The sequence below is a fragment of the Polyodon spathula genome, chromosome 7 (genome assembly GCF_017654505.1).
Source record: "Polyodon spathula isolate WHYD16114869_AA chromosome 7, ASM1765450v1, whole genome shotgun sequence".
Classification (NCBI taxonomy): Eukaryota; Metazoa; Chordata; class Actinopteri; order Acipenseriformes; family Polyodontidae; genus Polyodon; species Polyodon spathula.
Genome location: NC_054540.1, coordinates 50,886,183 through 50,911,427, shown reverse-complemented (window position 1 = coordinate 50,911,427; position 25,245 = coordinate 50,886,183). Strand labels below are relative to the sequence as shown.

At 36.2% G+C, this 25,245-nt stretch overlaps 1 protein-coding gene across 2 annotated transcripts in view; it reads right to left on the bottom strand.

Annotated features, from left to right (window-relative positions):
• The window catches only part of nlgn3a (neuroligin 3a), a 124,647-nt gene that overhangs the window by 47,404 nt on the left and 51,998 nt on the right, over positions 1-25,245 (bottom strand). The window contains exons 2-5 of one of the 2 annotated variants that reach the window (XM_041255693.1): positions 22,760-23,470; positions 21,436-21,495; positions 12,827-12,886; positions 8,512-8,661 (exon numbers count right to left, since the gene is read on the bottom strand). In XM_041255693.1, the coding sequence (XP_041111627.1) occupies positions 8,512-8,661; positions 12,827-12,886; positions 21,436-21,495; positions 22,760-23,237 (748 nt within the window). In that variant the 5' untranslated portion in view covers positions 23,238-23,470. The remainder of the gene's footprint in view (positions 1-8,511; positions 8,662-12,826; positions 12,887-21,435; positions 21,496-22,759; positions 23,471-25,245) is intronic. The other variant, XM_041255692.1, reaches the window with a different exon arrangement.

Here is a 25,245-nt window from a genome sequence, read left to right as displayed (position 1 = left end):
ATAAACTGGAACGAGGAAGAAAATGACTTGTACGCTGGAAATTAGCCTTCACTACAGACACACAACAATACAAAAATCACAGCACAAACCCCAGTGTTGGTTGGCCAAGGTGATCATACACTCTGCTTTTTTGTTTAGGCCTTTGCTTAGTAACGCTTTTGCTCTGCATCACCCCAGTTGCTAAATGGACCCATAGTCCACACGGTAGGAAGTAAAGCATCCTGCTATCTGACAAATTAAAACATGCTGCTTCTTCCTAGGCACTACCCAGCATATCAAAACCCTTGTTTAATGCTCTCTTTGTCATGGCATCTGGGCACAGTATGGTGTGTGTGCCACTTTGAATACTTTTCCTACCTCTTGCTATCTTCCCCTCCAATCCCCCTACGTTCCCAATGTGAATCGGTAATTTGTAGACAAACTGCACACAGCTGTAAACTTGCACACCTGTTTGGGTAATCTGCTGCTGGCCTTAGCCACTCTGCTGAGATTGCAGCCCCAGCACCAGCGATTAATCTTCTAGCAAGACAGAAAGCAGCGAGCGCTCCTTACAGAGCAGATATAAATCTTCTTTGACAGGAACTTCATAAACATGCGTCAGTATATATTTACACTACCTTGACTCCACTATACCAACCCAACAAGGCTGATGACAAACACTCTCCTTTATTTCCAGATATTGGGGAGTCTCTGCTTTGGACTGCACTGCAAGTCATTTCAATTCTCCCGATGCTTCGCTCAAAACACTGCAAGCTTTCTTGAGAGGATACGATGCTGAATAACACAAACTCTGGCTCTTGCAAAATAAACTGTTTCACCTGCTGGACAGCTTGTTTCCAAAGAAAGAACATTCTCTCTCAGAAAGCAGAATGTAATCTACTAAGAAAACATTCCAATGCTGGAACTTGTGAAAGCTGGGAAGAATACACTCTCTTGAGCCAGCTGTTTTGCAACAAATCCATACAAGCTCGGAAATAAATTCTCATATCAAATGTTTTCAGGAGTCATGATCCAAAGACTGAAATTAAAAGGGAGAAAATGTATTGCATGGTGACATATGTATGCCTCATAAACATCTTAAACAAATGTCTCAATATATCATAGTAATATAACTGATTAAGAGATCTAGCATCAACATTTTTCAAATTAATTCTGCTGGGAGTGATTTTTTATTTTTTTAATTTTGGAATGAATCTTGAAGTTATTATATTAAGTATATTATAATGCAAACACTTCGCAGTAAAAACATATCACTGCAACCTGGACTGAGCACCAACAGCTACTACTATATACTAATAATAATATATAATAATATATAATTATTTATTATTTATTATTATTATTATTATTATTATTATTATTATTATTATTATTATTACAGATGAATGACAAAGGCACTTTAACTTAGGATTCACTTGTCTTAAGCAGCCACAAATGTACAGCCCTTGTGACCAGTTGATTTGTATTTCACTATATACCTGAACAATACTCAAAAGCTTAAAAGCTAATTAATGCACATTCCACTACACACACACACACACACACACACACACACACACACACACACACACACACACACACACACACACACACACACACACACACACACGTTTGTATTCCTATACTTGTGAGGACTTCTCATTGACTGTCACTACATTTTTATTTACTATTTATAACTCCAGTCAGACAAATCTCCACACAGGGTGAAAGTCGACAACAAACTAAATATGTTGGGACACTTAGTTTTTTGTTTTTTTAAAGGCATATTTAGTTCTTAAAAAGATGTTTTAAAAAGTGGGGACGTCCTCAAAACGTCGTTTTTTCAGGAGTTACTATCTTTGTGGGGACATTATAAATTTTTTTTAACAAGATTTCATACAGCACATTTATTACACTTTTTATTTAACAGGGGAATCTTTACTGCCATGATTTTTCTAAAAGGTCAAAGTTCATATGATCATATTAATACAAACTGACGAAAGCTCTGTTTCAATCAAACAATAAAACAACATCAAATGCAAAGTGAACACGGTCACATTTGCTGAAACAAACGCACAGGCTTCAATATAAAACTCTCAGCAGCTCCTATGATGTAGAAGTCACTAAGATTCAAAAGCGTCCTTTATCCCTCTTGAGAATTCTCTTCACCGGTAAAATGCGGCTGTAAATCTCACAGGTTTAGTGTTAGTCTCTGAGGTGCAGTGCTTCTAGTGTGTCTACATCTCATAACAGGTCCTTTAGAGTCATATCTTATTCACTGTGATGATTATTTTATAAATGGTTCAATCTCTTGCGCATAAATGGTTCAATCTCTCTCCTTTTTATATATATATATATATATATATATATATATATATATATATATATCCGTCAGTCAGTCCAAAGGCGCCATACATGAATAAATTAAACACAAAAAGGCAACAATTTCCTGATGGCTCATCTTACAAAAGGCATGTGGAGTACCATTTGTGTGAGCTGCTGAGCTGTGGGATTAGGGAAGAAAATGAACCGGGGATAGATAATCTCTTCAGGCTTTAGCAACCACTACTGGCCAGGCACCTGAAGACACCAGGTAGAGACTGAGGCCCTGTAGCTGGTAACAGTTTTACTTGAGGCAACTGGATGCCATGGAACAGAGTTTGCCTGTTTTAATCCTCCTAAGTGGGTTACATCAGTAACCAGACATTTGAATTGGGCAGAAAAAAGGTAAATTTGTACCTTGGGAAATAAACCTTACTACATTATTGGTAACGTATTTGCCACATCTCTACAGGACTGAGAAATTAAGTGCATAGGAGTTCTACCAACAGCAGCTTTGAGTGTTCCCTGCAATGCTTCAAATACCCGAGACAGACGGCTTGTAAAGTTGAAGATTTTTGATGCTTTGTTAAAGCCCTGTGGTTTTGTTGCATTCTCCACTCAAGCACGGAATAATTGTTTAGGGTTTATCCTCTGAAACACTAGCAGTTAAATCAGGCATACAAAGGCATTTCCATACAGACTTGTTTTATACATGTCTCATCTCATTTTCATAGAACTATCCCCACGAACAGAAAATAAATGCCAAGTTCCGGCCTGCCATCTGGACTGATTTGAAAGTGATTTGTTTGTTTCCATCACTGGCAGAAAAAAACAAAAAAAAAACAGTTCAGCCGGACTCCTATCATCCCCAGTTATGCATTCAGGGCTGCCAGAAATCAGTATATACAAATTGCTTTGATGGAGAAAGTGACCTCATGGGCGTCCAATCTGCATGAGATGCATTAAAGACAAGCAGGGTGTTGTGGAAATCAAATCAGCTGCAAGATATATTCTAAACTGACTAATGTCACAACTGGTAGAAAACAGCTCTGGTAATTGCAAACCGAATTAGTACAGCAATTGGGAATTCAATTAACGTTTATAAAATCATAAATGACATTCAGTTATTCCAAGTCAGAGTACTATTTCAAACTTAGGACAGAGAACAGGGTCCTAGAGCTGAATAAAAGTAAGTTCAGAACAAATTCTAAATATATGGAGCAGTTTACCAGATTAAGTTTGTAATGGTTTGACATGTGCCATATGCGGAACAGTAACCTCACAGTTCAGACATGTTACCATTCAACTAAGGAGCAAGCTGTGTAGCTGAGAGGTAAGTACATGTCTCCAGCTGATGTCAGTACATTCATTTATCAGCCCCTAGGAGGAGATCCACTACAAGTTAAAAGACTAACACAAACTTTAAAAATAAAACAATCAGATACTGCCCTGTGGCACAGTGTTCCAGCAAAGGAAGTGCCTCAACAGGCAAAACAGACACTTTTTTGTCACTTTTTTTTGACACATATTCTGAGCAAGAGCAAGCCGGGGGCATTTTTTCATAACGTTGTCTCTTTAATATCCATAAGGTACTCATTTGTGCAGTGATGCAACTGCCCTATCTTGTCCAAAAGATAATTCAAAATAACATTATTTCAGACCCCTGCATGCCACAAGCCCCCTAAATTAAGCATTGCAGGATATGCAGGGGGAACATATTATGAAAACCATTATTTCAATATACTTTACTCTGAACGGGTTAAGTAAATATTTTCTTACAGTACATTACAGTACATGAAATCATACCCAACTGAGACATACTGTTGATCGGAAATACAAATCTTTTCTAGTCGCATCATGTTACTGTATGAAATTACAAAAAAGGTTGAGGAATATCACGATAATAAGATTTTAATCATGCTGAAGAAACTCAGCACAACTGAAGAATTGATTTGCATAGGTAGGTCCTGATATGCCAGCACAATAGGACTGATAAGATACCATGGGACTGCAATGGATTACCAGTGTTTATTGTTTTGTATCATTGTAATGCAATTGCCAATATATGGAAATTAAACCACTGTGGCACCATTTTACCAATGGCTCATTGCAGCTGCCCATGTTCCATTGCCTCTTAGTACATTTGCGTGCCACAGCACAGCTGGAGCCATATAAATATCTTTTGTTAAGGGCCAAGAGCATATGTAGCATGCGGAATGTCATGCAGTAATCACTGTGCATACCATTAGTTTTTTTCAGCAAAATAAAAAACCACAAATTGCACTTCTGCGTGATCAGTTTTTATGATGCCATTGTTTCAAACTTCCCCTCAGTTGATCTCCGCTTTTATTAGGGTAATTGTGAAATAATGCAATTTTTAGCTCAAAGTAACTAAATGTCACCTATTTCAGTAATCTGATTTTAGCAACTCATATTTGTTCGTACACTTCTATTGGATTAATAGCCATTTATCTGATCAAATTCACTGGGAATTATATACTCCAGTCTACATTTAGCTCATCTGACACTGGAACAGTCTCCTTTGCACTGAAAAAGGAAGGCAATGTCAAAATACTGGAATAGAGTAAGCGTCGCCAGCATGGCAAGCTGGAATAGATGCGATTACAAAAAAAAAAAAAAAAAAAAAAACAAAAAAAAAAACAATATATGGGCAGCTGGCTCTTTGAGCTAAATATATATATATATATATATATATATATATATATATATATATATATATATAGATAGATAGATAGATAGATAGATAGATAGATAGATAGATAGATAGATAGATAGATAGAAAAGACTGACTTTAGTGTGTTACAGAAAAATAATTCCATCTCGGTATTCTGTGACTTCATAAATTACGAGACCAAAGGTCGAGTCATTTATAAACTGTCGTAGAAACCCAACATGGAATTATTTTCCTATAACTCACTGAAGAGGCCCATCTATTATTTTTTATAATACATGGATACCCTTGTGATGCTAATATTAAGAAGACAAGGTTCAGCAGTACAGTTGGGGTTTTTTAAACAATGTTTCTGTGCTGTACAGACATTCTATGTCGTTATCTGTTAGTATTTCAGCTTTATTTGGATGATTGCCTTTACCTTCCTGTTCCTCTCCAGTTTCACTTTGATACAAATGTGCCATCTTTACATCATTTCTTTAGTTTTTAACATATTCTTATTTTGTTGATCATTAATTAACATTTCCGTCCATGTCTCGAGGAGTCAAATGGGTCAAAGTTCAAGTATATTTTCCTCTAGTGGAATTATCACTTGTTGACGGCACTACTGTGGTATAATGCCTTTTTTTCGAATGGCTCAGGATGCAAATATAAATATCTCAGGTCAAAAGAGGTAAAACACAAAGTACCACCTTCTCTTTGCCAGGGAGGAGAGTCAGCTACTGTTTAATGCGATTGGAAGTGGTAATTAAGTCCTCCCTATAGGATAGTGAAACTGACATGCTCCGGAGAGCGAATGAGTAATTATATTTATAAAGAGCAGTGACACAAGATACTCCCCTCTGTCTGGGACTCATTACACATCATTAAATAGATCCTGTTTCTGCAGCAGTGTTTTGAGTCAAAAGTTTCGTCAAACGCTTTATGAAAAGTTATTGTGAACTCAACTCCATTCTGTAAATAAATACTGTATCAGAACACTGCAGCTATTAATATGTCGAACAAAAAAGAGATAACTACTTTGAAAAAATCTTGGCCAACAGTCATCAATTTTATCCTTCACCTCATCATAACGAATCTTCAAATATCTGTGACGAAATTAGAAAATAAAATATTATAAATCTAGTTGCACGTAACAGGTTGTGTGTCAGTAGTTTTGTGAATTACACAGTATTGTTTAAGTTACAAATGGGGTTACATATATAAATGTTCCACTTTAACATTACTTACAAGCCTGTTCTTTTTTTCTTGTATAGATCTTGGTCCCTTGTTGTAGATATCACACCTTCATATGGCTGGTCCCTTTATTCTTACTTGGCTTTTTTGTACTAAAAAAATGATTCTGGAAGATTATACTTCACAGAATACATGTCAGCAATACAAAATTAATAAATCACGAGAGCCACATCCAAGCTTGTTTCCAATAAATGCATAGATCCCAGCTTGAATCTCCTTAAGCAAAGGATAATGAGCTTCTCACTCCTTACACCTTTCAATTAAATTATTGAACCAAGCAAATCTATATTGCATTCTGTATCCTTTCTTCAACAAAGCAGCTCAAAATAAAATTGAATCAGCAACCTGCATCATTCTGGTAATACAAGGATTTATCGTGTGATTAAACGTACAACTACATCAAAAAAGATGTGTCTCAACTTTACTTATTATTTGCCTTTGTTTTTTGACTTCCCCTTCCATAGGATTTAATTGTATGAAAATGTAATATTTTTATGTTATGAATTACATGAATGCAGTGGTTCCTTAGCAAGAAAATGCTGCAAAAAGATCAACCGCCAGGAATTTCCTGATTTATAAACTTTTAAAACAAAAATAGCTACAGTATGCCATGCAAAACTAGAAAACAAATCATCAAGAAAAGGCTGCAATAGTCAGAGCGTCTTTGTGTGTTAACTGCAAATGACAAATGACCAAAAAAAAAACTGTTCAATTAAAGAGCTCAGCAGAACCTACTGAGGAACAAAGTGAGTTAAAAGAAACTCATACGTTCTGGAAACAGAGTAAGTAATTGCATTATGAGATACACCACTCTGCCTGGCACACATTAGATCCATTATTAAATATTTCTACTTTTCATACAGTAATAGAGTGTGAGCTAAAATATGGCATAAGTATTTAATAAATAATTACGTTCTACAGGAAAATAAAATAAACACCAGATACTGAAGAAAACTGAATATTAGGGGACCACTTACAGTTGGTTTAACAAAACCTAAGGATAAGCTTCCAAAACATGTCCCAGTATACATTTATAAACATTAAGTAAATAGAAAATGGTATCAGCAGAACTCCTTATTAAATACCTTCCTTTGAGTGCATTGAAAATACAATGTAATTTTTGCTACCACTTTTGTAATAACTGTGGAACGGAAGATATATATATAGTTTTGTTTTTTTTAGTGCTGAAAACTGGGCTCAGTTAAACTCCATTTTGATTTGCTGCCCCTGTTGCCATGACATCACGCACAGGGAAGCCCAGCAAGATGACTGCAGTCAGTCTGCAGCTCTTTCCCACTCAGGTAGAAGTTGTGTATCCAATGCAGGGCTTCCGAAATGGAGGCTGCGAAGTAGTTTCGGGGGGCCATAGCGCGTACAGAAATGTCCTTTCCCAAATGACCCCGGCAAAGCAATGCTTCCCCGACCGGGAGATCAATTCATTTACACACACGCTGCTGTTAGGTGCTTGGTGTTATTTCGAATGTAACACTGAAGTCAGTTTGTGCCCGAGCTAACAGTAAATACCATTATGCAACAAAAGGGAGCGATTGTAATGAGAAAAAAAAACAAAAAAAACAGGCAATTATATCAATGCAGTTTATAATTATAACATCATCATTTTCTTTTATTAAAATAAAGAAATAAATACATGCAGGAGTTCTTCATGTGTTTTCTTACCCTACATAAATAAAATAAACCACACCTCTCCCACTTACCTCACAGGCAGGTTTATGTTACATTTACAGTGGCATGTAGTGGGAAGGGGAGACTTGAGCTAAGGTTTGGGTTCCCCTCATCTAAAACATTGTTATAGCCACATATTGCTCTAGTTCATTAATGCAGTCTTTTATTACTGCACTTAGTTTACAACAAAACAATGTATTTATCAGATAGTTTCACCTACCCTAATTAGCACTAGTCTTGGGCTATGTTGCTTTAGGAAAGGTAGTCCAAGATTAGCGCTAATACTTCTGTATTCCTATTTTTTCTTTAGTCATGCTCTAGCAGATTATACAAAAGATGTATGTTTTCCAGGCTTAGAAATATTCAAAGAACTACTACTATATAAAGAACACTGGTCATGTCAGCCATACTGTAGATGTAGTGCTTTCTATAGTATCTGTTTGAATATTAATATATAAGTGAATATTATAATCTGACAATTCCCAACTCTTGCTGATTATCAGCTCGGTTTTCTAGAGGATATGCTCTGCAGCTTACATTTGCTTTGTTCCTTAAATAAAAAAATAAAATTACAAAAAAATAAATAAAAAATCTCTTACCCAGAACTCCAACCCTGTAGTTAAGCGTGATGACAATGATGTTACCATAGCTGGCCAGAACACTCCCGTCAATCATGTTTCCAGTGCCCTCCATGTAGGACCCTCCATGGATGTAGACCATCACAGGTTTGGCACCAGTATCTCGGATGTCTGCAAGAGTTGGGACCATTAACACATTCACTGGCACTCTCAAATGCACCATCAAGACATCAAGGCATTGTAAAAAACATATTAGCAATATCAGATACCAGCTAGAGACAACTCTGCAGTGGGGGTTCCATTGAACTGAGCTCTAACTGGATTCTTATGTTGCTTATTTCAATATATTTCTATCTGAATAAATAGCCTAGACAGAGATAGATGTGCATTTTCATAGCTTCAGTATGTCTTTAATGTAACTCACAGTATATCTTTTATACAGCTTGTAACATTTTAATAATAAAACATGTATGACTGTAACACAGAATTGTCTTTGCAGGGCAGATTTTGAGAATCTGAGATAATTCACAATGAACCCCTAAATAACTGGTCCGCAGAGGAACTGGAGAGTTGAGATTTATATTGATACTAATTTGGGGGGTTTACTGGTTGATTAGAGCAATCGACCACTTAGGTTATTAAAAAAATAGTTTTTACTGTTTTATTTAACAAAACGGCCACTCTGGGTGTTTGCTTAAGGTTGCGCCTGTACTGTAGTTTATGTTTGTGAGCTTGTAAGACAAAAATGCTTGTGAGTTAGTAAACAGGCTCTAATTCATTACATTGTAGTCAGGTTGCCATATACAGTAAACATTTGAAATATTACACATTGTTTCCAATAAAGGACATGGTATAATTAGGGCTTTTGATTTTCGGTTTTAACTGATAAACCCCGATAAAACAACCTGACACAAAAAAAAAAATGAAATTGGTGGATTGCTAATAAACACCGGAAAAACTGTGGAAATGGTTAATGTATTCACGTTGACTTGACCCTTTTCCTATTAAAAAATAAAACCTACTACAAAAATAATAATGAATACATTTCCCAGTGTTGCTGGGCAATGTCCCACCTTCCTGATTTGTATCTATCATCGATTCATTCTGAATACTTTAAACCCGCACCAACTACTGAGTGACAGCACATTTCCTACATTTCTATTAGAGACTTGCAAGATTTAAAACGAGATTACAATCAGGAATGGAGGCTTGTCAGCGGGATTTAAAGCTGTATTACAATTAAGATCCGGAAGATTTAAAACAGAAATGTGGCGAAATGTACAAAAATGCTTACACACAAAAACCCCAAAGGAATGTGCCTGTGATGATAGGGATTTCGTTGTGGAAGACAGCAAATGAAAGAAGGTACAACTTAAGTGTGCAAGTACTGTCGAGTTACTACTATACATATTGACAGAAAAAAAAACGCTCAAGTGTTTTGGAAAGTAACCGAAAACACTAATTTCACACAGTATATCAAAAACGAAAGCCCCGATAAAAGCGATTTAGATAAAACTCGAAAATAGCTAAAAATATAGAAGCCCTAGGTATAATGTATTAGATTATTATTATTTTTTTATTCTCAAGTTTCCTCTTTGTCTGGTATCTGATACAGTTATTTTAAAAAGACAGCATCACAAGGATTTAAACAAACAATTCTCCACAAACACTAGTCTTTCACACTAAGGCACGTCACACATAAGAACAAATGCATGGAAAACACAAGATGGAAAAGCCACTGATGTTTCCTGTACCAAGCACCCAGGGTCTCTAACACATGAAACCAAATGAAAAAAGGTAAAACAAAAAAGAGAGAAATAGGAAGACGGATTAGTCATGTCATGATCAAGTTATCAGCTGCCTCTTTTGTTCATGTATTTATACTTTGACATTGCGCTTTGTGCACTCGTGAAACCTGAAAGCAGGTGTGCAGGAACATGAAACCTTTTGATTTAGAATCTGGCTGTAAATGGCTTAGGTAGGACACTCTTTATTCAAGCAATGCCTTCTCAGACAACAGCTACCTCCAACAACGTGTCCTTCTGCCTGTAAATGTAAAACATAATTAAGCACTACACAGTGAACACATCCTGCACATATACCATTGACAAGAAAGATGTACAGCTGAAAATACATTATTATCAGACAGAGATAATGGATTTTGCAACTATAATCAAGACCATCAAAGCAAGAACATAATGTAAAAAAAAAAAATTAAACACATGCACCCACAGGGTTGTTTGTGTGAAGCAGACGAGAGGTGATACAGGATCTGTGAAATCAAGGGAATGTTCATGAATAATTGAGAAAAACAAGTAGTCTTCCATGGCTTTATTCATTGTGTTTAGCCCACTGACATTGAGCTTGAGTGTCAATACTATTAATAAAGGACAGGGAGGGGTGAGGTTGAATTGGGGTTTGGGTGAATGTATAGTGACCGTATGGCTCCAGGTTCACTGTGGCAGTTTATAACAGTTCAGTTTTTTCTTCCCAATTCATTCTTGTCTTTTTTTTTTTAAGAGATGCAGGGTTACCAAGCTGCAGCGGTAAATACCTAGCAAATTTACCAGGTACAGTTAAACATGTATAACTAATACCATTATAGATTTAAAATACATGATACAAACATGCACACAACTGTTTCAAATAGTATCCGGATGCTGGTTTGTTGTAAATAATAATAATAATAATAATAATAATAATAATAATAATAATAAAACTATTTGTCCTATTTTTGATGTGGGGAGGATTATCTATTCAGGGATACCAAGATATGAAGTAAACAAGGAGTCTGAGTTGATCTAATGGGCAACACATGGACGTTATTGAAGCATTAACATCTGACGCAGAGGTCCTTACCTGCTAGATAACTGACATGAAGATAAGGGCAAGTAACTATCTCCGTGTAATGATCGATGTAGAGGATATGAATGCTATTATAAACAAATGTATTTGAGGGAATTCTTGTCACTCAGGACATCTCTGAAAATGGGATGGCACCTTCTCAAAGGTGTCCAAGCCCTTTCTGGAGCTGCTTTATATAGCTGTGTACTGTATCTAACAGGGCTTGCTATTGCAGCCATGGGAAACATAAGAACCCCCGTGATAGTCCTTGTCTTGACATTAAAATTTGATAATTAGCCTCTAAAGAAGAAGGATGGTTAATGGTATTTGCTACACAGTTGTGCAACAAGGATACATATATCTCAATTGTACATTCTATACTTCAATACAGTAGGTATTCATTAAAAAAAACAAAAAAAAAACAAACAAAAAAAACAACACAAAACAATAATAACATATTCGATCAATTACGTTCACTGTCCCAGGGAGAATCATTAGTAGGGTGTCTTCCTGGTTTCTATTCATTAAAGGATTAATTTATGTAAGTTATTCATGAATCGGTTATCATTATAATTGCAACCTTGAGCAGTTTTAATGGAAAGGAACAGCCATTTTAAAAGAATGTAGGGATACAGCTCCACTATGTAAGCATATGCATCTTTCCAAACCAGGCTGCACTATATACTGCACATATAGATAATTAATACTTGAAGTGGCAACAGAACAATGGATCCCTGGTAGTGTGTTTGTCATGAGTTATTGGGAAGAGAGAGATGCAGCACATTTCTCCTTCCAAATTGAAAAACAAACAATATGTTGAAAAATAAATAAATAAATCCAGGCTCATAAGAACAATGAACATGATTACCTGTGGCTGAAACACACCCCAAAATTTCAATGATATGATACACACACAAGTTATGGATTACAAATACAGAAATACAAGTTGCAGAGAAAGATATCACTGCTGAAATGGGGGGGGGGGGGGGGGGTAACCATGGGGATACTACTTTTAAACATTGAGACTTCACTCACAACAAAACACTTGTTACTTTTAATATTTAAAAAATGAATCTTCTAATATTGGCGTAAGTTAAAGATCCCTCTGTGCAACAGTGGGTGTAGGTCTATCTATGCTTTGGTATTGATATTCTATTACAGGAACACAATGCTTCTATTGTGAAAGTACACCTCTGAATAAAATTCAGTTTCTCCGACTAAGAAATCACTTTATATATACTGTGTGTGTGTGTGTGCGTGTATATATATTATATATATATATATATATATATATATATATATATAATATATATATATATATATATATATATGCGCTAAACCAGTAGTACTAACATAATTAGGAACTGAGAAAGTCCCAAGTACTTAATTCCAAGTCCCAAGACAACATGCATTTGTGACATAAACAAATTAGTAAATAATGACATTCAAGAATTGGCGTGTCATGCATCTGCTTCGAGCACCAAAACAATACCTTCGTCTTCATCACCATCGTTATCGGATAAATCCTCGCCTTGTTTCTTAACGTGGGCTCCTGACATTAAAACAAGGGAAGAAAAACAAACAAAGACACAAGAAAATTCAAAACAGCATGATTTACAAAAAAAAAAAAGAGGAAAAAGCGAAAGCCATTCATCTTCAAAGCTCACTGTCTAAGTTATTGTGCAGGAAAGATGGTCTTTTGGAACGATCTACTCCATCCCTCTTAGACTGAAGGTGGTAGGACCATCTTCATCAAAACCCTTCACATTTTTTTTTTTCCAAAAGTGACATTATATCTTTTTAAGCCCACTTAAAAGCACCTGTAAGGAGATAACTCATTACAGCAAGACTTACACCCACAATTCAGCTTCACAACAACAGAACCAGTGTTTTTGTGTCTGACTGCATTGTGCTTACACTGGAGTATGTTCTGTTGTGCAGGTGATCAAACAAAATTAGATGCATAACAATGTGTAAGAAGCAAACTTTTTTATATTTTAAAACATCGATAAAATCAGCTCAAAGCAGCTCAATCCTACAACGCTCCACTGACTCTCGTTATATCCCATAACTCTTTGCATCTTCTTAAAAACGCGACAGTGTCCGAAAGTGAGTTTGGATTTTGTAATTAAATATTGGAATAGTTTACAGCTGTAAAATAGTCTAAGTACTGCATGTATTTTAATTGAAACAGATTTTGATATGCATACTATTCATTTATTCAAACCTCATTGATGACATGGACAAATGACCTTAACAGAATGGTTTAAAACGTCGAGATTCTGAAATAATTTATTTTGTGATCTCAAAATAAAGGTTTGAAATGTTGAGAGCTTGAAATGTTAATTTTATGTTTGCTTTCCTGTTCTTAATGAGCCAATGTAAAAAACTGATACATTTACAGTGAAAAGATGGTCATATGTAATATAAATTGAACTGTTCTAAAAATCCATTTAGTTAGGAATTGTATATTGTATTAAATATATTACATCAATGCAACACTGACATGTGAAAATAACACCGGTATTCCTTACACCAATATTCAGAAATTATAACGACTTAATAAAATTATAAATTATAAAAAGAAAGAAATGTGAATGCACTAAACTAATAATCTAATAAACTAAAGAAAAATAAAAAATCCACATCGCCAAAATGTTAAATATATACTATCTGTTTATTAAAATGTCTGTCTACAATAACTGCAATTTTTAATTAGTAGGCTTTTCCCTGTTAAGTGTTCAGAAGACAAGGTCTATTGCAGATCACTTGTCATGTTGACTTTTTTTCATAATTTCTGTTCTCTTGCACTTGAGTATTTTTAATTAGATTGTTCACATTAATTATTTTCCGGCACTCTTAATGAACGATACTGTATGACACAACTTCAAAGAAGAAAATAACAAAAAACAGATGGACGCATTATTGTTTGATTCCTGATTTGAAACGTAATTATCTGGTCAGTGCATTTTGGAAATCAAGACTAAACAGTAAAGACAGGGTGATGTTATAACTGTAGTGGATACATGTACTTGTAATAACAAAAAACTTATGTAAATGAAACCAAATTATTTCAAATATCATGTTAAGTATAATTGGTGTAAACATGTTGACTGAATCTGGACAGTACTTCAGCTAAACTGATATTGAAACTTTCATTATAAATCACTCACAATAGGAGTGTGACATCCCACATCATGTTGAATAAAAATCCCAACATCCCCAACATCTACAAATAGATACACAGGCTGTGTTTTTTGTTGGGGTGTTTAAATGTTTTTTTTTTTGTTTTGTTTTTTTTACCAATTTCTGCCCCTGGATTTTCAATGAATAAGGAGTTTTGTCACCTCTACTGCGGTTTCTCACTTGATCCAGCAACAGCTCCCACTGAGAAAAATGACATATCACATGAATCTTTCCAGCCTACTGACCTCTGAGTATTGGTCTAGAACCAGGAACGGGTAACAGGAGGAGATGAAAATAAGGGAGTGTGGTAAAGATCAATCCAACATGTCATTTGTCTCAAGCAGTTCCTGATTCAAAGACGAGGAGACACAGAACTAAATACAAGACAAATGACCAAAAACAAACAGTGAGGTCTCGTGGCCATGTTCTAAACAAAAGGAAAAAAGGAAATTCTACTTTAAAAGGAAAGCTTTGGGAGCTGCCAAACTTACATAATAATGTCATCCTGCCTATAAGCAAAATTGAATGTCAATGTCATTTACATTTTAGCTGTTGGGTTCATTTCTTTTCCATTCTGTATTTGTATTTTATTGTTTCTTTCCACCCAGGTGCTTAGTGCAAGGCAGTAAATATGGCTTTTGATGGAAATCCAATGCATTATGTGTCTCTAATGATCACTTCAGCAGCTTTCCTGTAGTTGTATTATTTAATCCATGAGGTGCTGCAATCTTGTAAACCTGGTTTAAATAATTCACCATCACAATCAGCCCTATCTGGGTTCTGAATGACAAAAGCCATAACCTATTAATCTGCATAGCACAAAACAACAGGCATCCATCCCACCACCAACACAAGCACTTATCCGAAACACAATGCCTTCAGAAGATTCCTGTTTATAACATTTGGAGATGAAAAAAGCAAAACAGTTTTCTATCATTAATTTACTAAGAAGCACAAGTGGGCTTGACATTTAGTATAGGTTATTATAGGCCAGAGAAAGAAGCCCTCGTCCATCAATTGTGTTGGTTCGTTAAAAAAGACCATAGCGTAAGAATTAGGGAGGAGGGAGTAAAAAATATAGATGTTGGCAGCCCGAGAAGAAGACAATGAATCCCAAGTGAATAATCTTCTCTTATAGACAACCTACGTTTTCACACAGGATCCCTGATTGAGAAGCTCCTGGAGGTGGGAACCAGTGCCCTAATTAGTAATTATCTTGAGAATACCCAGTTAACTGAGATTAATACACTTGAGAGGAAGAAAACAACAGTTTCAAGAAAGAGATTCGGAATATCAATGACATAAGTTTAAAAAGAAAACTGCAGACACAATTCCAATAAGAATCCCAATATACTAGTTTTACAGTATCTGCTAACTGATACAAATCAGAGAATACATTAAGTTCTGTCAGTCACTAAAATCAAGGGGCTGATGAAAACATTTGCATTTCCATTCTGAAATCAAAGGCATGTTCTTCCTTGCAAATCTGTGCAATAGCAATACGTTGCAGATGAACGAAGGGTGTGTTTATAGTGGAGTAGAATTTTGTCCTCAAGAGCAATTTTATCTCACAGGTAGCAATTTTGTATGACTGAAGTGACTTTGTGGCCTGTTGTCCGGATCCGGATATGTAGGGGGAGATATATTTATATATATATTTTTCTGCATCCATTTTGCCCCCTATCTTCACAAGCTTTCCAGGCCCTGTCGCATCCCCATTGCATGATGCTGCCATCACCATGCTTCACGGTAGGGATGGTGTTCTCAGGATGATGTGCGGTGTTAGGCTTACGCCAAACATAGCGCTCAGCGTTGAGGCCAAAAAGCTCTATTTTGGTCTCATCAGACCATAGAATCTTCTTCCACTTGGTCTCAGATTCTCCCACATGCCTTCTAGCAAACTCTAGCCGAGATTTGATGTGAGTTTTTTTCAACAATGGCTTTCTTTTTGCCTCTCTCCCATAAAGGCCAGTTTTGTGAAGCTCCCGGGCTTTTGTTGCCGTATGCAGTGTCTCCCAGCTCAGCTGTGGAAGACCGTAACTCCTTTAGAGTTGCCATAGGCCTCTTGGTGGCCTCCCTGACCCGTGCCCTTCTCGCCCGGATACTCAGCTTTTGAGGACGGCCTGTTCTAGACAGATTCACAGTTGTGCCATATTCTCTCCATTTCTTAATAATGGACTTTACTGTGCTCTGGGGGATACTCAATGTCTTGGAAATGTTGGTTCTTTTGAGGAACCTTATTTTGGATTTGCTTTGAATGTTCCTTCATCTTCATGATGTAGTTATTGTTAGGAAATGTACTAACCAAACGTGGGACCTCCCAGAGACAGGTGTATTTAACCTGAAATCATGTGAAACACCTTAATTGCACACAGGTGGACTCCATTAAACTAATTATGTGACTTCTAAAGGCGATTGGTTACACCAGAGCTTATTTGGATGTGTCATAGCAAAGGGGGTGAATACTAATGCAATCAAGTATTTTCTGTTTTATATTTGCAATTCATTTAGAACAATTTTTCACTTTGACATTATTGACTTTTTTGTGTTGATCAGTGGCAAAAACTCCTAATTAAATCCATTTTGCTTGCATGTTGTAACACAATATAATGTGGAAAAGTCCAAGGGGGGTGAATACTTTTGGGAGCCAGTGTGTGTGTGTGTGTGTGTGTGTGTGTGTGTGTATATATATATATATATATATATATATATATATATATATATATATATATATATATATATATACACACACACACACACACACAATGCTAAGATGTGAATTACTGAAACAATTATAGGTGATTCCACGTATTTTATTGCTGAATACAACCAAAAATTTTGTGCACTTAAAACTGATCTTCAAAAGCCCAAATGAGACTTTCCCTTTATATTGCTAAATCTCAGTAATTGAAGGGCTTGTTAAATAATAGAGGAGAAGAAACCAAAGTGTTTGCAAGAGAAAATATTGTCATGCTGCAACACTTTCACCTTTCAAGACACAGCCCTTCAAAACAACTTAAAACTTTGACAAATCGAACAAAAGACTCAAAGGAAATAGGTGGTAATGAAAATGGAGAAAAAAAATTAATTGAAGTAAATCTGGATTGAAAGCTGCAAAAGCAGCACAAGAATCAAGTAATATAGAAAACAAAGGTAAAAAAAAAACAAGTCAGTATTTGTTGTATACTCTGTAGTACCAACTGTAATTATTCAACAGGGTGAAATAATCCAGGTCTATATAGGCAATGTGTTCCTCCAGCAATTTAAATGTGTTGAATGATTCACAGGAAAATGGGCAAAAAATAAATGAGAAAGAAAACAGAAATAATTATCAGAGAAAAAAAGATCATGATGATTTTCGCTTATTTATAAAATAAACTGAGGATGTGGAACTGATGTATATCAAAATACTCCTGTTCAATATGGAAAGGGTCAGGGTGTAATAAATACATTTTTATTTCAATTATTTTATCTACAAGTAGAATGTTATGGGATTAAAATACTTTTTTATAATAAATTGTAAGAAGTCGCTTGTTCTGCAGTGCATGTGTGCCTTTATGAAAGCAGCTGGGATGCGCAACAAGAGACACGTTGCTAGGCAACCAGTTGAGCAGTTAGACTTGCCCGGCGCCGAGCTGACCGGGAGATCCAGATTGCTGGGGGGGTGTGCCTGAGGAGGCTGTGCGAAGATCAAAATTCCTCTGTGCCACAGCTCGAAGAAACTGCTCCGCCATGCTACACAGATGGGTGCTGTGTTTCCATTGAGGAGGAGAGCGTCCGCTCCATAGAGAGAACTACAACACAAAACTCTTCCACTCCAAGACTGAGCATTGCCCAGCCAAGGCCGTTTGAAAAGGTCAAAAGTTGCTGTGTGAATGCAGGTCAGTTTAGAGGATGTTGATCCCAAACTTTATAGAGCGGGTTTGCGTAGAGTAGTAGGTTCCTGGAGCGGGACGTTCTTTTTAGTGAGACTAGTGCTCACCTTGTGTGGCAAACTTCTATATTTAGCTTTGTTTTGTTTAGTTTTCTTCACTAAATGTGACATGAGGGCTACCACTGTTGGTACCCTAGTGTTATTAAATCTGTGCACCTGTGTGGCGTGCCAACACCTAATGCTCTGTGTCTGCCTCAGTATTTGGCAGGGACGACCCACACATGTAACAGGCAACCCTGTTACATAAGTATATGCATATGATTCTCATTTAGAAAGCTAGAGAGTCTGGAAAAATACAATAGGTGTCTGGTAGATGATTAAATGTCAACTGAAAATAATTAAAAGCAGTTGGCCAATTCATTGCTGTGTTTTTATGGCTGCCTGCAAATAATATTGTTTATCCATCTGTATCTCAAGAATTATTGGATATTCATGACATCACTTTACTTTTTAAAAGCATTCAAGAAGTCTGTTGAACCAAGACAAGACATTTCAATAAACATTTAATTAAAACAGATTTATGATTCAGCAGCTGAAAAATTAAAAAGGCAAGTTGTTTTTTTTCCCCCCAAGCATCAGCACCTACTCATTTTGTTGAAGCTTAAACCACCACTTCTCTCCTAATCTACATTTCGACTTAACACAAAATTAAACAGCTTTCTTTCCCCATACGCCAATACGAAAAGCTCTCAAATCTCAGATACCGTATTTATTTTAAGTGAGTTTGTAAGTTTTGAGAGGTAATATGACATATGATACAGCACACTCCTATAATTCTATTAACATCTGTACAGTCCTCAAAGTATTGGATAGACCATGTCAGTTGGCCAGTTGGTCTCTGAACCTGGAGCCCGGGGTGCCATACTCAGTTACAACCTCTATATTATGTTGGGGGCACTTCCCAGTAGCTCCTTAATAAACCCAGAATCCCCTGGCTCACTGAGACAGGGTGGAAGCCCTGCCAGTGTAATGTGTGTGGATAATATTGGGTTGGGGGGGTAAATTCCTCTCTGCCAGAACACATGTGGGTAATGTGGCTGGGGCTATAATGGAATAACTGATGATTAATTAGGCTCCAGCCACAGGTGTATCAAAAGGGCAAAAACTGTCTGTTGGTGATAAGGCTGGTGTTTAGATGAGTGCTGCGCTGTGCTGTGCTGTAAATGTTCAGTCGTTATTGTTGTTTGTTTGAACTGTTTATTTTGGACACTGCGCCTATTTGTTTGTTTGTGTGTTTTGTTTGCTATTTGTGTTTAATTAAACATGAGCAACAGCGCTTAAAACTGCAGCATCTTGTGTCTCTCTCCCTGTTGGTAACAAGCCTTGCCAGTGACGTTACCCTTTCACACTCACACATTGAACTGCCGGTATAAACGTGTCCTCCAATTCTTTGGAATGAAAGCAAAGATTCAGAGCGTTGCAAAAATGTGTTGCAGCTTCTCTCACAATGTACCAGTAATTCAAGCATTATAGAAAGCATTATAGAACTCGCATTACGAAAGGCAGGTCCCTTTTCAAACATTGACGATTCATGTTGAAAAAGTAATTCCAAAACATATAAAAAATATGTTTTGGAATTGCCTTTAGACTATCCAGGCTTTTAAGAAAATCTATACATAGAGCATGTATACTGTACATTACAAAAACTACAGTATATTGCTATTAACAGCAACCACAAGCTGCCCTCATTTTAAATGTAATCTGCCCCAGAGTTTTGGAAAGCCAAACGAGTATGTCATAATGTGTATCCTAAACAAATAAACAAATAAAAAAAAAAATGTTTGCAGAGGAATCAGGAGCCTGCAGGTTACATGACCACAAACCTTATGTAATTTTTATACAAATGTATATATACACCACCTACTGGACAATTAATAAAAGACAATAGTAAACGGTTACACCAATGACTAGATAACTAAATGATTAAAGGTATTTCGCAGGTGCATTTTTATTTCTTATTATCTGCCAGTAGTATTGCACTGCTCTACGAAACGCTATTTAAAACTAAACTGTTCGCACAACAGGAAAATTGCTCGAGTAAGATTTTGCAATAAATCGTTTAAAAAACCTTTTTAAAAGAAATAAACTTAATCTACTAATCTAATGAATTGAGCTGCCTTGATAGATGTTTTTTCTTACACGAATTGTCAGAATGTACTTGTGAAATTAGCACTGTAGGGCCTATTCTTTAGATAAGAATATTACAATGTTGTGATGTGATTTTAATAAAATATCCTTAGTAATTTGTTTATGTGTGTTCAGAGGCTGTGTTTAATATTGAATTGTTTAAAGAGTAACCTGATTAAATGATGAAAAAATGCTATTAGTACATGCACCAGACGCCAACAATCTGGTATCACAAAACCATATAATTATGCAAATAAGCACACAGCCTTATATTCGGGTATACACTCTTTTCTGTGAAAATGCAATTGCTTCCTTGGTTTCAAATAAGTCCATGCAACTGCATAGCTATACAAGCACTCCTGTGGCTGAAGATATGTACATTTGCATTACTGCTCAACAGAATGACAGTGTTGTGAAACGAAAATGTGTGGTGCTAACATTGTGTATACGTGCACCCTCTATTTGGGTGATTATAGGGTAGCTATATTAAAAAAAAAAAAAAAAAAAATCGCTTCTCTCTTATACATTTTGCTATAGTACTAATTGTTAGTCGCAGTTCATATCACTACTCACTGCCTAAATGTCGATTCCAATCACTTACATTTACAACCTGAACTGTGGGAACCCATTTGTGCACAGTACTGTACAGTTCCTAATGCAACTCTAGGCAGGAGTGGAGAAGGAACACTGTTTCAAAAGAGAACAATCACAAACATCATTCATTTGTACTACAAGGCTCTGTTTAACCCATTTAGCAGTTTCATTTCGAAGTTGATTGATGGTGTTATCTTGCAGGCTTTTGAGAGGACGCACCGGTCACCTCTCTCCTCTCTCGTTGTCAGTTTGCTACATACCTCCTTTTCTACATATTTTCTTGTTGGGTTTTCTGGCACATTCCTTGGATATTCGTTTTACTGAAAAATGAATAAAAGACTACAAAATAACAGGAGGCTCCAGTAGAAATACCGGACGCATGCAAGCACAACTTAACTGAACCCTCCCAACCCCAACCCCAACCCCCACCCCATCAACAACAACAAATACAAAATAAACTCTTTGGATATGGGTGCTGGTTGCAAAAATATTCTCCAACAAGAGCATCCTGGGACACAAGAAGTCCTTGTATACATGCACTTTCATATAAGACCCATTACAATGTTTTGGGGAAATTGTTGCAACCATTATTTGGGAAGAATCAAAAACGGAGAATTCTTAACACCAAACAAAGCATTGTTTCAGATACCAAAGTCTTTTTAAAGCCATGTTCTACTGAACATTATAAATGACAAATTATGAAGCACTTATGAGGGGGGTTGAGGTATCATTTCATACATAAAAAAAAACAGCAAAGCCATACGTATTATGCAAGCTGTTTTTCATAATAATTATATATATAAAAAAACAAAACAATTATTACTAAGACGATTATTCTAACAAAAAATCTAAAAAACAAGCTGAAAGTCTGGTGAATATATGCACATTAGCATAAAAAAAAGTAACTAATCTAAGGTACCATTTATGCAATGTCACTCTTAAACATTAATTACAGTCTGAATCCTACTGTGTTAGTCTAACTGTTTCATTTTCACCTGTCGATTACCGTCTCCACATTCTTTATTTTATTCATGCCACCTTTGTTTTAGTCAGTTTCTTATTTAAATATGAGGTATATTCCAAGGCTTTGCATGGTTTTGTTGAAAATATAAACTGCAAAGGGTCTTACATTGAATTGACTAATGTCACAGTCTTCCTGTGTACCAGAAAGAATATTTCATCAACCTTAATCAGCACCCTTCTTTCAAGAAACAGGTCAGGTAAACCCCAGAAAAATCAAGACAGAACATTGAAGAAGATGCACCAAGTTGTTACATTCCAATCTTTTTGACTGTTTCATTTCCCAGTTGTTGCTGTTTTTTTTTTGTTTTCCTTTATGCAACACAAAAGAGGAACCCATAACAGTGCCATGGAAAGGGGGAGTCGATGACAGATGGGATGAAGAGGTCAAGTCAAGATGGGAGACCAACACGGTGGACACAAACATCATCATGCAGCAGACAACACTCACTTCATGCTTCAAACACAACACTTGACAAATAGACCAGTAAAAAAAAAATAAATAAATAAAATAAAAAATTTAAATTTAAATTCGTTTTTTTCCTGTGTACCCGACAGACTCACCATCCTCAGTTGGCACATAGATGTTTAAATATAAACAGTCCTCGTTTTGATCCTGTATGTAAGTTGCAACCATATCCAGGTTGAAGGTGAACCAAATGGGCATCATGATTTCTGGCACAGCGTTATGAATATTCTGAGGACAAACGGGTGCAAAATGGGTGGCGTTCCTTATTCCAGACCAGGAAGATGGAGGTTCAGGGGGCATAAAGCGTTTTTCTCCGACAGGAGGAGCAGCATAGGGAACTCCCAGGTACTGATCCACTGGTCCCAGAATTTCACTTGGTAATGGAGCTCTCACCCCTCTGAGCTTACCAAAGTGAGTGTTTACAGTTGGGTAGTAACTTTGGCCATTTACCACCATGACGGACAAACAGAAACTCAATATCCACAGGATAACATTACAGTATGATCCAGTCATCAGACCATGCCACTCTCGTAACAGTGAAAATGGACGGGGTCTCCGAGATGTAAGCCACATTGTCCGTGAGAAAGACCACTAGTGAGGGACACCACCATAAACACCAAACTCAGCCTTGATGCTATTGCCTCTCAGTTGTTGAATCCTCTTTGCTACACTGTTAACATGGGTTTGGTAGAGATGAAGATACGTGAGTAAAAATCTCCCTCTGGACGAAGCAGGGGACTCCCTTGGTTGAACCTTCATTCACAGATGGCTCTTTTCAGTCCAATGAGCAGGGCACTTAGCTGGTACTGTAAAGAAAAATACCAAAAGGGAAATTATAATCCAGACTGTTTAAAAAGCAATCTCTCAATCTGATCCAAACGATATGCAGAAAACAGTTCAGTTTTTTTTTTTGTAATTTATAAATTAATTTTATTTTCTAGACTTTCGGTATATATATATATATATATACTGCCTATAGAAAGTCTACGCCCCCTTTCAAAATGTGCACCTTTTGTTGCCTTATAGCCTGTAATTAAAATGCACTAAAATAGTTTTTTTTTTGTTCATTTATCTACACATCCTACCCTACAACTTCCAAGTGAAAAATGTATTGAAGAAATTAATTAAAAATAAAACTGAAAACGCTTGGTTGGAGAAGTGTCCACCCCCCCCCCCCCTAAATTAGCTCAGGTGTAACCAATCGTCTTCCAAATCTCACACCAAGTTAAGTGGCCTCCACCTGTTTTAAATTGTAGTGATTCACATGATTTCAGGATAAAGTCAGCAGTTTCTGAAGGTTCCCTCTGCTGGGTAGTGCATTTCAAAGCAAAGAATCACCATGAGCACCAAGGCGCTTTCAAAAGAACTCTGGGACAAAGTTGTTGAAAGGCACAAATCAGGAGATTGCACAGTACAGGGCACAGAAAAGCAGTACAGACACACTCATAGGCTGTACTCATAAGCTGTCAATTGAATAGCAAATAACAACGTTAACCGCTTTGAAGATTTTTTTTGTAACTATTATTTGTGGACGTTTTTTGTTTATTTGTTTTTTGCTTAAGTGAAGGAATAAGAAAGGCCTATCTACAGAAGGAAGTTACGTATTTTGCATTGCCCTATTTGCTTTTCTCTTTTCCTGCCCGAGTCCTGTTCCCTTAGTCCCGCCTCTACAAAAAAAAAAAGAACATCTAAACAATCTGCAATAAGCACTGTCAAATTTTCTACGTACATTTTAAAATGATTATTTCTGTAAAGTGTGTGTTCTGTTTTCTGTTAATTGTGTACTAAGTAGACTACAGTAAAAAAGAAAATGTGTTAAAATACAGTAATTGTTTCAATTAAAAATAATCTTTTACTATTTTCACACTGTACAGTAATGTGTAAAATACAGCAGCATGATTCATTTCATGTTACAGGTAGGCTAAAGCAAAAACAAACTGCACTACAGGTATTTATTTGATTTTACTACTGTATTTCTTAAAAAATGACTTTTATCAAAAAAAAAAAAAATATTCGGACAACTCGTGTCTCCCACCGGACATGCCCAGAGCCTACAAAAACCTTGCGCCAGCCCTGGCTCTTGAACTACTTTTTTAAAAATAAATTCCTTGGTTTATCGTGGCTAATATTCTGAAACTTTTCAGGTAAATAAACTGAGTATCAACATCTGCTTAAATCACTCGTACAATGGTTAAAAAAATAAATAATAACTCTCCTTAGTAATTATTTATCTCCTGCTTACACAAGCTGCCTGCCATGCTTAATGCTACAAATGTCGGCCAGGAAAGTCTATTTCTTTGTTCCTTAAATTTAAGTCAAAGGCATAAGCTATATTCTTTGTAAATATGCACTGTCATTTTTAAAAGTAATATTTTGTAATCTCACTAGCCTCCAAGACATCACTGGAAGATGACAATTGTGAAATATAGTAGTACATTATCTAGAGAAACTGAGCTATGCAACAGCACAGGTCTTGCTAAATAAGTTTTAAGCCTGTGGAACTAGATATATGTGTTTATTATGAACACAAAATTAAATAGGCCCCCGTAAGGCCCATCCTAATTTAATTTGCCACCCATGT